General features: G+C 39.7%; 1 protein-coding gene across 3 annotated transcripts in view; it reads left to right on the top strand.

Annotated features, from left to right (window-relative positions):
- Positions 1 to 16,967, top strand: part of LOC121680027 (interferon regulatory factor 2-like) — a 35,236-nt gene that overhangs the window by 17,809 nt on the left and 460 nt on the right. Inside the window, exons 3-9 of one of the 3 annotated variants that reach the window (XR_006021557.1) lie at positions 5,314 to 5,413; positions 7,169 to 7,345; positions 7,810 to 7,847; positions 10,016 to 10,118; positions 12,879 to 13,067; positions 14,592 to 14,635; positions 14,864 to 16,390. Coding sequence is in view for 2 of the 3 variants with exons in the window: in XM_042059206.1 (XP_041915140.1) it covers positions 5,314 to 5,413; positions 7,169 to 7,345; positions 7,810 to 7,847; positions 10,016 to 10,118; positions 12,879 to 13,067; positions 14,592 to 14,635; positions 14,864 to 15,832 (1,620 nt within the window). In the remaining variant the exon portion in view is untranslated. Of the gene's footprint in view, positions 1 to 5,313; positions 5,414 to 7,168; positions 7,346 to 7,809; positions 7,852 to 10,015; positions 10,119 to 12,878; positions 13,068 to 14,591; positions 14,636 to 14,863; positions 16,817 to 16,967 lie in introns of those variants that run through there. The other 2 variants (XM_042059206.1, XM_042059322.1) reach the window with 2 other exon arrangements.

Genomic DNA, 16,967 nt, shown 5'->3' with positions numbered 1-16,967 from the left:
AGCCTACATCAGATGGCCTAAAGATTAGGCCCCTCTGCATAGCATTCAGTGAATTGCATGCAGTAATTTCAACACTGACCTTGATCTAGCCTACTTTGGAGAATTCCGGAGAATTCCGGTTTGAAATTGACCTTAGCTGCACTGAAAGATGTTGCCGAGTATTTACATGTGTCCAATAGGCACCTTCGGTCACCCCCTAGTATTCCGAATTGCGCCGATTTTCGCCGAACTTGCATAAGGTTTTCAGCTAGCTGTGGGGGCATAGCGTAGCCTATGCAGCTAAATCGCTATTTTTACACCATTAAAAATGTTCCAAGTAACTCCACACTGCATTGGTAGACTTCTGAGGGTCCTGACATTTAAAACGAGATACTGAGAACTTTGGAAGTGCACAGGAAGTTTATTAAAAAAGACTGTTTATACAAGCAGTACCTTCAGAGAATCTCTCCGCTGGCCGCCATCTATATATAAGTATAAGTATATATACTCATTTGATCCCGTGAGGGAAATTTGGTCTCTGCATTTATCCCAATCCGTGAATTAGTGAAACACACACAGCACACAGTGTACACACAGTGAGGTGAAGCACACACTAATCCCGGCGCAGTGAGCTGCCTGCATCAACAGCGGCGCTCGGGGAGCAGTGAGGGGTTAGGTGCCTTGCTCAAGGGCACTTCAGCCGTGCCTACTGGTCAGGGTTCGAACCGGCAACCCTCCGGTTACAGGTCCGAAGTGCTAACCAGTAGGCCACGGCTGCCGTCATCTTGTAATGAAGTCGCGATCAGTCGACTGCCGAGCACGAATGAACAGGAAGGACAGGGGAACAGATTGCAAAAGTAATTACAAAATTACAAAATGACTAATTACAAAAGTAAATAGGAAATATATAGTTACTGTCTACATGAGCATGATGAGTACACGGTATCACCGAAGCTCAAAAGGTTTTACATCAGTGATGGGAATCTCGCGTAATGTTGTTGACGGAAGACGTGCTGCACACGTGTACGGTGTAAAAATAGCGATTTAGCTGCATAGGCTACGCTATGCCCTCACAGCTAGCTGAAAACCTTATGCAAGTTCGGCGAAAATTGGCGCAATTCGGAATACTAGGGGGTGACCAAAGGTGCTTATTGGACACATGTAATGACTCGGCAACATCTTTCAGTGCAGCTAAGGTCAATTTCACACCGGAATTCTCCTTTAAAGGTACTTTATTGCCAAAACACAACACAATGTAAATTACCTATAACAAACAATAAAGGATTTAATCACACACGCATTCTTATTTAACTGACTATAAAAAATAATAATTATGTAGGAAGTTTAGAACCCAAAATTGACCTGCACACTACAAAAGTGCACCAAATTCAACACAAATGACTTTATACACTTGGAGGAGGTCTGCGTCCTTTCTTTTCCAGATATTTTAGGATTTCGCCGTGGTATCGTTTCAGTATCGAGCATCGAGATATTTATGGCAGGTATCGTATAAAAGTCATAATTTTGGTATTGTGACAACACTAGGCCTACAAATTAGAGGGCTGCATTGGGATTTACACAAATCTCGCGGGACCGGGCGGTTTGAACTTTGCTGCGGGTGGGTACGGGCTGTGAAAAAAAAAAACACTGCCGGATTGGGATGTAGCCTAGTGTTGTAAAATTGTGCTGCGGCTCCTTTAAGAGAGCTCCGTGTGTGTGTGTGTGTGTGTGTGTGTGTGTGTGTGTGTGTGTGTGTGTGTGTTAGAAAACAGTCCCGCGCAGGGCTCTACTACAGTTGCTCTGATAAAGCTGTGCAAATAACAAAAGACCAATAGGTCGACCCTGACTGACAACACAGGCCTACATTGTACTGCTATCGATAACAATTAAATAGTTTTAAAAAATTAGGATACTTAACCCTTAGAACCCTAAGCAGTTTTTAGGGCATTTTCACTACCTTTATTCATAAGGATTTATTCTGGTCATTGTAAGTGCCACACACACATATTATATATTGTTTTTTTCAGGAGAGTCTAGGTTATCTAGAAAGATTCTTGGACACAGAAAAGATCTGCCATCTTTTCATGTAGCAGTACCAGCATTGATTTTATTTTGATTTTTAAAGAATTAAAATATAAAAAGCATATTATAACAATTCTTATATTTCGACATGTATCTCACCACAGCAAGCTCATAGCTCTACATGCATTTCATGTATGTGTAGGCCAGACTGTCCTGAATCGGTCAATATAATTGCCATGTTGGAGGGATACTCTGGGGCTGAGCAATTTACAGAAATATGTGGTGTGGGATTTACGGAAATAAATGCCATTTTTTATTTAGTGAGGAAAAATGACCTTTCTGTGCTCCATATCTGTGACACGAACTGATCTGACCTGACTTGACCCGAGGTTGCGTGTTAGCCTGCGTGCCTATGGTATGCAGTCATAATGATTCTCAACTTTTTACTGCATTGCCATGAACAAAGTAAAGGCAAAAAAGGTGTTTCTTTGTTGAACAAATTGGGATGCAATGTGAGCCTTGAATTGGATGCCATGCAGGAATTTGATAGGATCTGAAAACCGGATTATAAACATGCTTTGCCATAGAGAAACACACGATAGAGTTGGATTATAAACATGCTTTGCCACAAGAACAGACAAAAACGTGGGGTAAGTCCAGCTATATGAAGTTATTATTTTGCTGTCACTTCGTCTGTTTTATAACCCAGAAGGATGTACTTGGTATCAAATGATCGCTCTGAGTCTCCTCTTTCATCTGACATGCGTGGCATATCTATCCGATCACGGGTCCGCGAGTAATTCAAACAAGAGTAATGGGTGTGCAGCGTTGGTTTGTGTACATAACGTTATTATTTTGCAGTCACTTTGTCTGTTTTTATAAGCCAGAAGGATCGATAAACATGGTACCAATGGATAGAGACTTATTGCTAAGCACACTACCAGAAAGAGCAGACGACAAAATACAATTTCAATGTCGGAATGTTAGGAAGACATGTGGCTTGTAGAAAATGGGTTCGTAACTTACATTGCTAAATGTAGGGAAATTCTGCAGATGAATCCAAGCTAATGTTTTTTCTATGCATGCAGACGGCAAAGACTGAGCTGTATTTCGCATATGTACCTTGCTGGCCACCATTATTTTAAAATGGTGCACGTACATGGACCGTGGAGTCGTCCCCACACTATGTAGATGTAAATGAAGATTCAGATCAGATTCCAAAAATAATTCCGTGGAAATGCATGGATTCCAGTTGCTGCTACTGGAAGCAACTGGAGTCCATGCATTTCCACTGAATTATTTTTGGAATCTGATCCCTTATCATACTTGTTCGTTCGTACTCGTCGCTCGACTTATCGTGACTAAATTCAAGATGGCGTCGAACGGTAAAATTCCTCAAGGTACTTCTGTATAAATCGTCTTGTAAATAAACTACCAGTGCTTTTTCTCATTTTAAATGTCAAGGCCCTCGGAAGTCTACCAATGAAGTATGGAGCTACTTTGAGCCTCGTAAATGGTGTAAAACAGTGATTTATTTGCATGGCTAGGCCGATGCCCGAGGCACACCCATTGAAAAACTGTTGAAAAACTAGCGCCAGATTTCTGAGTGCAGGGGACAAGCCGAGATGAGCTATGAGACATACGTTCACACTCGGTATCATGTTTCAAAACACTTTAGGTCAAAATCACACCGGAATTCTCCTTTAACAAACAACTGAAAACGGTACACAGGGAACCTTTAACAGCAAACAGCGCAACTTCAAACAGCACATTGGTATTTTGATAGTGGCGCATTTGAAGGAATCTGCTTGCACGTGAGTCCGTATGGAACAGGTATTCCACTAAACCATGCTTTACTAAAACCTAGCAGAATAGCCTACATGCATCTGCACTCGTCTATTATTTAAACTCATTGGCAAAGTGAAACTAACTTCACCGTGGTGTCATAGTCAACGACAAAACAGTTATACACAGTTAATTGCTTTCACTATTGACTGACAATGGGTTACCATCGAAAACAAACATAGCCTGAAAAAAGCAACACTTACCCCAATAATGTTCGAATGACTGAATAAAAATCCTAAGGACATTTATTCTGCAGAGGAGTTGCTGCTTACATCTTGTGACAGTATGTCTTTAGCTGTGCTTCAAATGCGCCTTTCGCTGTAGACCAGGTTTCTTGGTCAGTGGCGTAATGCTTTTTAGATAGTGTAAGATAGCTATTTTTAGATAATGCGCCAGGCCACACCTTAGGTTGTTAATTGCAACACCCCTGAGTTCATTGTTCAATAAAAGAGACGCGCATGGCGAAAAATTTGAGTGTAAGATAGGAATGCGCTTTGCGTCGTGATAACAATGCGCTTTGCACTGAGTTTTAGATCGCCAAGATTGGGCCCATAGCCTTAACTCAAAGTTTTAGGCTAATGTCATTTTGATCAACTATAGACAATGAGTGGCAGATAGAGCGTGATGTAGGCTACAAGAGATTGTTTTTAAGTTCTATCATTGTCCATTTCAGATGATTTATCATTCCACAAAAGGATTTGTCTATCATCAAGTTATTCAGAAGGCTAAACATGTAGACTTGACTCACAACAGCCGTTAGGCTTCCTACATGCAGGCATGTAAATGGGCTTCATGTTTTATGCAGGAATAGCATATTTGAACAGACACTGCAGTAGTGTGATATAACTTAACCACACAACTTGCTCACCTTGAGGGCACACATAGGCTATATGCTCCAGCTCCGTAAGCAAAGCTGCAAATTCATTTCTCATTACAGCCTGTCTCTGCATGGATCTCCTCATCACTCTCATTCTACACTACGCGCTCATGGCATAGTGAAAGTGCCTAACTGACACTGATGCCAGGTTGACATAAATATTAACAAAACAGCACATAAACTAACTATACATTTCTATGATGAAAAAAATTTAATGTGAAGGGAGACCAGCTGGGGCAGGGCAGGGTTGGGGGAGTAATCTCACTCGGGTTCGGTCCAGTTAAATGGACCAAGTGTGGAGGCAACCTTAAATAAATCATGCCTATTTCATAAGGCCACCTCAATTTTGAAGTTATATGCTATGAGCTTGAACAGAATGCTCAAGGAAAAATGTGTCAAATGTGTCAATGTGTTTTAAAAATCAAAAGTGCGTAACTGGAAATGCTGAAAAAGAATTTATGCCAGATGGGAGAATATGGCCCTTAGTATTTTTATTTTTATAGACAAACCTTCATACTTTAATGTATGATATGTTATTGCACATTGCCTGTCATAAAAACACTACAGAAACGACAACATTCTTCCAACAGCAAAAGAAGATTTTCCAAATTCCATGGATGCATGCTGCACGCCACGGATGGGATCTTGATAAAGATGCACCCTTGTTTATGAACTGGGCAATCCACACAGGTATTGGTTTGATTAACATTTCTAAGCTTAGCAATTATTTCACCCCATTTTTACTAGGACCAAGTGGTGTCGGCTGTGGCCTGCCCCGAAGGTGTAAAGCTGCATCGTTTGTGTTTCGTACATCGTAAGGTTTCTTCTTATTGTGATTTGTTTCATTCTATCAGACTTCCCATTGGTGAAGACTGATAAAATTTTGCACAAAAAATCAGTTATCTAAGTGAATACTCAGGGACAAAGGCTTGGTCCTGGGTGTTATCTGGGGATTCTATGGCATTCCCTTATGTTTGGAATGCTAGCTGACATAAGCTAATAGGCTATCTGACTGACAGACAACTCACACATCACATTAGACATTATTGTTTGTTACAACAACTGTATTATTCCATAGTATATTGTCTAAAGTTTAACAGATTCTATTTACACACCCACTCTTGGAGCCAGCCCCAATGAATGTTCAACACACTGTAGGTTTTGGAACTTATTTTGATGTACTTCTCCACAAATTCATCCGATTCCTGTAAAAATTGGTATACATGATGTAAAGATGCTGGCTTTAAAATTGTGAAGTGATTTTTGATGTTATAATTTGCTCAAATGGCTATGCCATGCTTTGCTTGACATGATTCAAACATCACAGGTTATTGGATATACACGTGCAAAATGGCAATCTGGCATAGCTCCACCATCTGGTATCAGAAAGAGTGGCTCTTTCACTGGTCTTTGCTATACCATTTCTTGACGTTTCATCAGATTGTTTCAGGTTAAGTGTGCATGTACTCTATATGCAGGAAATACCTTGTCCCATAAAGTTCCTTAAGTTTCATTTTCTCACTCAATAAAATGGTCGCCAATGACCAATTAAAATTCAGCCAAAAGCCAACATGCTCTTGTGATGTGAAATTCTGTCTAGAGGAGGTGCTCCAACTAATATCTCAAGACATGCCATTATCATGCCATTACTCATGTAGCCTAAGCCTAGTCACATATTGCTATATTCATTGTTACTAGTGCAGAGCGAGAGTCTGCTTCTTAGAGAAAACAAGCCAGTCTCTCTCTGTTGCCTGTCAGCAATAATTTGTGATAAAAATAAACCAAAGCAGCGTTGTTCGCTACTAAGGCCCACATCGCTCAAATTTAGTGAAAGTGAAATGACACGTCGGATCTGCTTTTAAGTTTAAGTGGCCCAAAAACCGTGATGCATACCGGACCATGGGCACACTGTACCGTTGCAACCCTAGTACATAGTGGACACAGCATGGTAGTGTCAAAGATTTGTGGTGTTACATGTTTGATTGGGTGTAGACCTCTGGAGTTCGCCTACAAAAAGGACCCAATGCTGCCATCTTTGCCCATATAAAGAGATCTGTATCTCCTTATATGGACAAAGAGGGTACCCTGATCTCCTTATATGGCCAAAGATGGCAGCTTTTGGGTCCTTTTTGTAGGTGATCTTCAGAGTTTTATTGTTGTATTACAAACTGTCATGGGTTGTGGAACTGTAGGTGCTTCAGTACATCACCGCTTGACGCTATATTTTGAAAGTGTCATTTATTTGTACACATCCTTAATGATTAAATCCATCAATCTATAAGGTAGTATTAGTACATCACACCACATCCTACTCTTGAAATCCATGCTCTTTGTGTCCTGATATTGATGCTAAGCATTCTTCCTTAGATACTTGAATAACTTTTTTGTCCACACTCCCATAATGTCTAATGTCATTCTTCCAAACAATTTTCCTGTTCGTTTTAGGGAAATACCATCCAGGAGTTGACCAGCCTGATCCAAAGACATGGAAGGCTAACTTCCGTTGTGCAATGAATTCTCTTCCTGACATTGAAGAAGTGAAGGACAAGAGTATTAAGAAAGGCAACAATGCATTCAAAGTTTACAGGATGTTATCGGCTGCTGAGCGGGCTGTGATTAAAGGTTTGACCTTTTTTACTTCACAAAGGCTGGTTTGTGGAAATCTTCCAGGTCACAAAGAAGTAGTTCTTTCAAAAGATTCCAAGGTTTAATTCACAGAGAATTTTACAATTTAAATTCTGTAGATTTACTGGTACTTAAAGAACGAAAGGTCTTTGGTGGTGGAGAAGAATGAGGGGACATCATTAGGCAGCAGAGCAGGTTTTATCCAAAGCAACTTACAAAAAAAGGAATGTTTCACAGTTGTTATAAGACAGGTGAATGCAGGTGATTGGTCGAGAGTAATGGATGAATGAGTGACATTGCATTAGAGTGGTTTCAATAGTGTAATAGTTGGTTTGACCTATTTGACTCTCTTTGGTCAAATAGGTCAAATTGGTTTAAAACTAAGGCCACCTTATTTACCTGTCCTGCATTGCCAGTTTATTCCTTCCCTCAATTTCACAATGTTTTTCCTCTTTTTTCAGAAAAAAAGAAGTTGGAGAAGAGACAAAATAAAGCAAAAGTTAGTTTCTTTCTTCACTTTTAATTGCTAAATCTATTCTTCCCAAAGAAGTACACTCTGTATTATAGCTGGTAAACTCAACTCCTTTTACAGACTCATGATATCCTGGATCACTCATTAAACAGATCCGGACCCCTTAAGTCCTTTGAGTCACTTGAGTCAGTATCACCCAGAGCGTAGAAATTCTAATGGTGAAGTAGCCCTCCCTACTACAAGTAGCCTAAATAAATTCAAAGTTGAGCGCTATAGCTTACAGTCAACCATTTGAGTAACTATTTGTAATTTTGTGGAATATTAAACGCTGGAATTTATCTTTAAACATAGTAGTGTTAATTTTGTCACCTATTTTTAATTTAGTCTTAGTCTTAGTCTTGTGACGAAATGTCCTTTTTAGTCTTTGTCATATTTAGTCATTCAAATATCATTTTTGTTAGTCAAGTTTTAGTCGACTAAAACTCTCGTCATTTTAGTCTAGTTTTAGTCAAAAGAAAACTAAAGGTATCTTAGTCTTAGTCAGTTTTAGTCAACACATTTTAGTCTTTTTTTTATAACAAATTATTTCTGATTACCATTTGAGTCAAATAGTGTTTCACACATCTCAATTTTCCAACAATATTGTGTGTCCACAGGGCTACTCGTCTGTTATAATTACTCATTCTGATTTTTTGTCAGTCAGTATGTTTACATGCACAGGTAAGTCGAGCTACAGTAGCTCGGCTGGGATTTGACCATAGACAGTAAAAGATTTGACTGGACCACTGTCATATTCGTAGACCAGTGTTTCTCAAAGTGTGGTCCGGGAATCACTGGTGGTCCGCAAGCTATCCCAAGTGGTCCGCGAGCAGACGTGGTAAAATATAATATATATGAGTTGTTTGCAATATTGAACCAACTTGTATGTAAAAACAGTTCTGCAACACTGTCTATGTAAGATATGCCAGTTTAAATCATACAGTATGAATCCACACAATAAGCAAAGTGCAAAGACAATAAGCAAGGTGGTTCAGTGAGTAGGCCTATAGTTTAGACTAATTATAGGCTACTGTTGAAGTAGGTCTAATCTTTTTTTTTTGTTGCTAGGGTTAGTTAAGTGGTCCTGAAACTGAAAAAGTTTGAGAAACACTGTCGTAGACCAAAGTATTAATGTTTTACTCCGCCTCGCTAGATGGCGATATGCGCCCAAACACAACACATTCCCCAAACAGACTCTCCATCTTAGCCATAGCTAACTTGCTAGCGAACTTTCCATATTAGCTTACTTGCTAGCAAACTTTGCATCATCAGTCTAACTAGTTAAATAGTTGACATTACATGATGAACATTTTCGTATGGACATTCTGGGGGATGTTAATTTGTATGAGAGAAGCTTCAACTTCTGGGTATGTAGCATTGTGGCATAAAGCGTAGGTAGTTATCTTGCTAACTCTGGCAGAAATCTCCAGTGTTCTTGTTCCATGTAGTTTCGTGTTGCAGCCACAGGGTTGCAGCAACAGCACGTAGACTAGCCTACAGGAAAGCTGTTGCATATGAACTCATTCGGAATATTTTGAAAACATAACAGCTAGATATTATGTCTTCTCATTTTGTAGATGCAAATGAAGAGAGATTTTATCTTAGTTTTTATTTCATGCAAAACATTTTAGTCTCGTCTTTTTTCGTCAACAATAATGCATCTTAACATAGTCTTAGTCAGTGTTTCAGGACATTACTGCCGTCTCGTCATTGTCTCGTCTTAGTCATGAAAAAAAAGGTTGTTGACGAACATATTTCCTCTCGTCTCGTCTGACGAAATTAACACTAAAACATAGTCATAACCTGTTCATAATAATAGGATATACTGCTGCTTCTGCAGGTACCTCACTAGGTTCCTTTAATGTACACTGTCTCAAAACTTATGCAGTCACAGTCAGCATCATGACACTTAATAATAAGTAATAAATAATAAATCAAGGTGAATACAAGCCATTAGCCTATGTCTGTGCCTGCTGCAGATGCCTCTCACATTGTTTAGCCTATTGCATAAGCTGCCAAAGCCAAAACAGTGCCTGGGACTCATTCTTAAAATCCTCTAGTCTGACCCACAAGTCGGCTGTTTTGCGCTGTGGAGGAAAAAGAATCCTGTCTTTCAGAACCTAAAAGTTCCACTGATTTCTTGTGCCATCTCACAGAAGCATAACTCTGGTGACGATGGCAGCTCTAAGGGATCTGACGAACCAGTTGCTGAGGAGGAAGACCAGGTGGAGCATGAGGCTGATAGCACAGTTACCATAGGTAAGCAGTAATGTGTAGTTATGACTTTTAAGCTTTTAGTTTTGCTTTTGTCCATGGATGTCTAAGTAATATTTTTGTTGCCATCACTGGTCTTGTTTTTTTTCCAGATTAATTTTCAGTCTCTGATCACTTTATATAACTGTTGAAAACGTTGTAGTTAGGGCTGCAAACTGATGATTATTTTTATAATTGATAAATCTTTCGATTATTTTCTTGATTAATTCATTCGTTGTCTGATCGATGACATTAAATAAGAATGGCGGAAAACTGTTGAATCAGTAGTCTCGTTTATATGGACGTTATTTTATTTTTTTCAGTCAGATTGAAATTAATCTGATTCATGATTTCAACCTAACTGTTTACATGAACGTTAAATAAACTGATTGGCATTTTATCTGCGTTGGAACAAGCATTTAATCATAGAAGCTCGTAGTTGTATTGCCGCCATGGAAACTCATTTGTTTACGTCACTGCATTATTACCACATAGGGAGCACCTGCACAGAAAGAAGAAATGTACTCCAACAATCAGAGGACCCGTTTACATGGGTGGATTTTTCAATCAATCGGATTATCAGATAGAATACATCACCTTTCTCAATCCGATTGAAAATTTAGTCGGATTGGGCTGATTCCCATCGTTTGAGGTGTCATGATTAGGGTTGCAAAGGGGCGGTAAATTTCCGGAAACTTACCATGGGAAGTTAAGCTGGGGAATTTTGAAAATATTCCAAATTGGAAACTTTCATGGAATTAAAGGAAATTATGGGAATTTACGGGAATTAACTGGGAATTTTGGGTAATTCATACAAACTGTTTCATATACAAACATTAACATTTTGTTTCGTAATAAGCAATATGATTTGTATGTTCGTATTTTCGCTTAGCTTAGCATACAAAGCTAGCTAGCATGCTAGCGGGAATCCCATTTTCTGCCTATGGTTTACTAGCGTGCTAAACTAGCAACACTGAACTGCCCAAGATACACCACACCACACCACACCACACCACACCACTCAACAACAAAATCCGATTGGTTGGAACATTTTTTCCCCATGCATATGAACGCACCATAGGTTTCCTTTATGTCTAGCAGCCTATGGCGATTGCTGTGTGCATGTGATTGACATATGTGCAGGGTAGAAATTTGACTGAAATTGCATTAAATCAGGTTGTTTTAACTAATATTAAACTGCAAGATGGGGTTTTGTCCATTACATTTAAGTTCCCTGTTATAGACTAACTTGCCATATTAAAAATTCCCAGTTTATTCCCATTAATTCCTGTTTATTCCTGTTAATTCCCGTTAATTCCCATGGAAAGTTTCCAACTGAAAATCCCTGGAATTTTGCAACCCTAGTCATGATAGTCTAAAGCGCGGCGCAAAGCGTATAATCATCACGACGCAAAGCGTATTCCTATCGTACACTCAAGTTTTTCGCCATGCCCATCTCTTTTATTGAGCAATGCGCCAAGGGGTGTGGCAATTAATGACCTAAGGAGGGGTCTAGTGCAGGGGTTCTCAAAGTTTTGATTGGTGAGGGCCAATTCAGGAACCCAACATTAACTGAGGGCCGCCAAAGGGGCGGGGGGAGAAAAAGAAAAAAAAAACTGGGAGAAAAAATCCCATTTGTAATCATTTTAATGAGCAGGTTGCATCTCTACAGTTTATATTTACTGCATTAAACACATTTTAATTCATAACTGAGGCTAAACTTGGCCAAACTTGTGAAAATCTTAAGAAAAATTGCAATGCACACACAATCCCTGGGGTTCTCTACCCTCAACAGACAAATTTGGGATAATCAGTTGTCTTTCAAATTCCCTCTGCACGCAATAGGACAGCTCTATGAGTCCCATGCGTTTCCCACCAGCGGAGCTAGTTGGCTAGTTCAAACTTTTGCCAACTTAGTAAAAGCTTAACTCGTGTCACACTGTTGCCAACAGCAACATCCATCTTATTTGTTTTCAAGTGGCAGGGAATTCAAGCCAAACCGTTGCAACTCTGCCATCCATCATTATGTTAAGCCTGCCTAATGACTCTACACGATTTGATTGGCCTGATAGAAGTTTAATTTTTCGAGCGCACAAGCCAACGGAGAGTTGCTAGACTAGCCCTCCGCTAGGGTGCGTCTAGATTTCTAGGCTATAGAGTTGCGGGACTTATATATAATAATAAGATTAAACTAAATAATGTGCTTTACCCGCAATCCCGCGCTGAAATTTAAGCCCCGTAAACCTTGGCGAACATGCAGGAATTTGGTGACTGTGTTTTTATGTTTCCTGCTATTCTCGGGATCTACTGGGAAAGTCCCAAAGATCTACAGGTTGACCGTGATCAATGAGTTGGCGACCCCTGCCCTATATGTTCATGATCCATATGGCCTGAATTTGTAAAATCTGAGGGAGCAGCTACAAGATGTGATGCTGCTTTGTAAATGTAATAAGATATTTTCCATGCCATGGTTGTGTATGATGGTTTTGCTACATATAGGTTGCTCATTTTGTCACACCTGTAAATGTTAAAATGCAGTTAGTTGTTTGTTAATTAAAAAAAACAGTATTGGGGATTTGTGCTTTATTATCTTCAGGGTCATGTCATCCTTTAAATACTTAACCTGCATTTAAAAGATTTATTTTTTCACCAGAATGCTGTCTGTTTTGTGATTGCTCAGTCAAAAATGAAACATACATGACATGGTACAGACGGAAAAGAACATTTTAATATAGTGAGTAATTTCCTGTTTTCCCCACCTTACAGACAATGTGGATTCTGCTGAGGACCAGTTGGTGATAAGTGAAATGTCTGATGTGTGTGCTGTGGTGGAGGTGACCACTGAGCATGAGGGAGTTTTGGACAGCCAGGTGTCTACTGAGAGAGAGGTGCCACCAGTCACCTCAAGCTCTGTTTACCCTCGTTTGCAAGTCTCTCCAATTTCATCTTGTGGAGGTAGGTTGGGTTGCGGGTGGCCTAGTAATCAGGAATGTTTAAGAAAAGGAGTTTACTTACTACGGGGCCCTATTTTAGTGATCTGAAACACACTGCCTGAAACGGATGGATTTTTAACAGTCAGCCATCTGAAGGAATCTGTTTGCACGCCAGACAGTGTATGCAACACCAGGATTACACCAAACCTTGCTTTACAAAAACGTGTGTGTTTCTAGCAAAGTATAGCCTACATGCATCTGCACTCACCTATGATTTGAACTCATCCAAACGGAAACTTCACCGTGGTCTCATAGGCAACGACAAAACAGTTTTACACTTAGTTATTTACAAAAACATAGCCTGAAAAAAGCTAAACTTACCCCAGTAATGTTCGAATGACTGAATAAAAATCCAAAGGATATTCATCCTGTGGATGAGTCATTACCTGGGACTAAGGGCTGCCTTCATTTCCTGTCAGTGTGCCTCCAAAATAGCTGTGCTTGTATGCCCTTTTTCGCTTTAGACCAGATTTTTCTTGGTCAGTGGTGTGTTTTTAGTTGGTTTAAGATGACGATTTTTGGAGCACTTAATATGATTTTTTTTTGCAGGGTTTAAAATTGTCACTCGCCAAATGCAAGTAAAAATCTGCACTGGCAAGTAAAATAAATAAGGTCATTCACCTCTAGCAGGTTGCTGACATACGTTTACTTCACTGAACTTTTAGCACCGCAAAAGAGAGTTTACGGACTTTGTCTACATTACATAATTTGGTAGACTATGTTTTGCAATTCTTTAAATGACAATGTCTACCATCGCTATATCTTCAGGCAAAACTTGATGTTGCACACATTTTGTTTTTCTGCTGTGAAAAACAGCTGCGATAGATTAGTCGGAGCAAACGAGCATGTTAGTTAACGGTGTCAGATCAGATTAATGCAATGCCATTTCGTGATTGCATTTATTCTGGGGAGCTCAACGTTGTTTGATTTGTAATGTCACGTATTTTAGGGGAATCGTTACTGTGTCGTTAAGCAAGGTTTTGAACATGGTGTTATTTGAATGTTCTGACTAGCAGGTGTTTTATAGGAGGATGAAGTAAGGAGAAACGTGGGGCTAAACTGTCTTAATTGATTTACAGTGTGTGCAATTACGTCTGATATTTTGGAGAATTCTTTATGTTTCTCCCGTTAGTTACACACATGCTTCGGATATTATGATTTGTATTATGTGACAGTCAGCAGGCATGTCACAGGGTGTGGATGACGAAACTACTGCACTAAATCAGAAACGAGGGACTAACTTAAAGTAGCCTATGCATCTCAAAACTAACTCGGTACAAAAAGATCTAGGACAGGGCAGCAACATGGATTTAGGTTAGGTCTACATCTTTTTTTGATAATGACAGTTTTGTGGCCGATTTAAAAAAAAAAAAAAAAAAAATATATATATATATTTTCTCTGACAATGTTTTTCTTTTTACCCGCCATTGGCAGACAAGCCAAAAAGTTAATTTTATACTCTGTCTTTTTGTGTTAAACCTTGCAGAGAGTGATGCTGAAAGTGAATACAGCGATGAAGATTCCAAGGAGGTTGGTTATAGTGTGCTTACAAACCACATGAAGTGCATAGTCTTGCAGACACCAAAGGAATCCAATTAATTTGCTTTAAAATAGCCAGTTTTGATATGAGTGTTATATGTAGGGAAGATATTATTTTGGAACTATTTTTTAATTTTCAACTGGGATCCTAAAAAGTAATATCAAACATGGTTTCATGAAAAAAGCATTTACAGAATTTCTTTTATTTTTATCTTAAAGGAATGGGACATGCGGTGCCTCTCAGAAGCCCAGATGACCTGCTCTGTACTGAAATTCCCGTCCTGTAAACCCCCCAGCAAGTCTACCTTTTTCAACTCAGAGAAAATCAACTTTAAGGTGACCAGTTGCCAGGAGGAGTCCCCCATGATTGCCTACAACGTTCGTCCCTGGTGGAAACCTCACCTTACAACTAGGCCTATGCCCACTAGAGTGTACCCTGGCCCAAGAGCCAACCCTCGATATAGCTCCCATATGCGTCCCCAGACCAGTCCTTTTCAGCGTCCTGAAAACATTCCAAATGCGACTTCTGAAATTGATCTCCCTCTGCGTTCCCACAGAAGTACCCTGCTGCCTACCCAAACCAGTATCAATATTTGTGCCCAAACTATTTCTCACATGTTTTCTCAGAGGAGTCCACATGTGCCTGTCCAAACCAGTCCACGCTTGCGGCCACAAACTAGTTCCCCTGTGTGCCCTCAAACACATCCCTCTGTGGCAATTCAAACCAGTCCCCAAATCCCCTCACCAGTCGTTCCCCAAGCTGGTCTTCATATGCTTTACCCAAGCAGCCCTCACATAGTCCTACAGAGTGGCTCTCATTTGCTCCCTGAAACAAGTCGCCAACGGCCTTTTCATAGCAGTCTTCTCGTCTCTCCCGATGTTCGTCCCAGTGTCCATCCGCAGACCAGTTCCCAAATTTACCCCCATAGTAGTCCTCCCCGTCTTGATCTCCAAAAAAGCTCCTACAGGCGTCTCCAGATCAGGCCTGATGTCAGTCCCCACACAAGTCCCGATGTCATGCCCCATAGCAGCACCCATACTGGTGTCCAAATCCCCATTATTAAAAAGTCACAGACCTTTCCCTTCACTCCTGCGTCTACGAGACAATCCTCTCTACCTGAAAGGACCTGTAGCACTGATGGCCGTGCAAGCGTAATTGTCAATACTGTCGTGCAATCGCAACTATGACGCCTCAGTAAAGACCATCTTATTATGACCTGACGCAGATGCTTTGCTGCTACGGAAAATCAGTGTGACCATAGCTACCTTGGACATCGCCTCCTGTCTTCATGAACAAAGAGCACCAAAGACTTCACAGCAATATTGGTCTTGTTTGGAGAATGCCTTGATGACTACTTTTTTCTAAGACAAAAAGTGTATTTTATTTTTATATAGAGAATAGGGTATCAATGAGTTTTTTTTTTTTTTCTTTCAAATCGGTTTACATGCACACTAATTTAGAACACTAATTTAGTAACATTGATGATGTCACACGAGGATACTATCTGAGCTGTGTTTATTTATTTCACTGTTTGAGTTCATATTTTCAATATTTGGGTGTAATGGGTCTTTGCGCCACCAGAGGGCATCCAAAGTCTATCATCTCTGCATAATGTTCAACCAATGGGGGTGTCCAATGTGATCTCTTTTTTTTTTTTTTTTGAAGAGGGAGGGTAGTAAGAGTTGTTTTCTGTATATGACGGAAGGGTCGAAAAGTAAGACATTGTGCTAGACTACTGCGACCTGGTAAGAAGTCAAGATTCATACTTTTTAATTCAGTAGCGAGTTGATCTCTTTGTCATAAAATCTTATTCTGTGCAGACAAAGGCTAGAATGTTTAGAACTGAAGGAATTAAACAGCTGACCGCATGCTATGTTGCCTTGCTTTACATCTGTTGATTTGACTTCTGTTATCTTCACATGGTTATTGTTAAATCACATTCACAGATGATATTTGCAGTCAGGCATATTAACTGAGGAATCTCATTGGGTTTAAGAATGTAAAAAAACTTCAGTGCAGTACTTTTGAAAGTGAAGTATGTATATATGCTCCTGTATGAACGTGTGTGTGTGTGTGTGTGTGTATGTAATGAACTTAATGAATGTAATGCCATTGCTGGTAAAACAGGGAGGTTTAACAACAAATAAAACTGGGCTATTTTTTAAGACGAATGAGAAATGTGTGTGAATGTTCTCATTTGTGGTAAGGAAAGTTAACCATGGCATGTTTGATACTTAAGTTAGACAAACATTTAGAAAAGACATAATATCAATACAAAGAAACTTATTTATTAAATGAAAATATCCCAGACAGATAACATTA

The sequence above is a fragment of the Alosa sapidissima genome, chromosome 1 (genome assembly GCF_018492685.1).
Source record: "Alosa sapidissima isolate fAloSap1 chromosome 1, fAloSap1.pri, whole genome shotgun sequence".
NCBI lineage: Eukaryota > Metazoa > Chordata > Actinopteri > Clupeiformes > Clupeidae > Alosa > Alosa sapidissima.
Note: the sequence above shows the minus strand (reverse complement) of the source record. Positions and strands in the feature narration are given on the sequence as shown.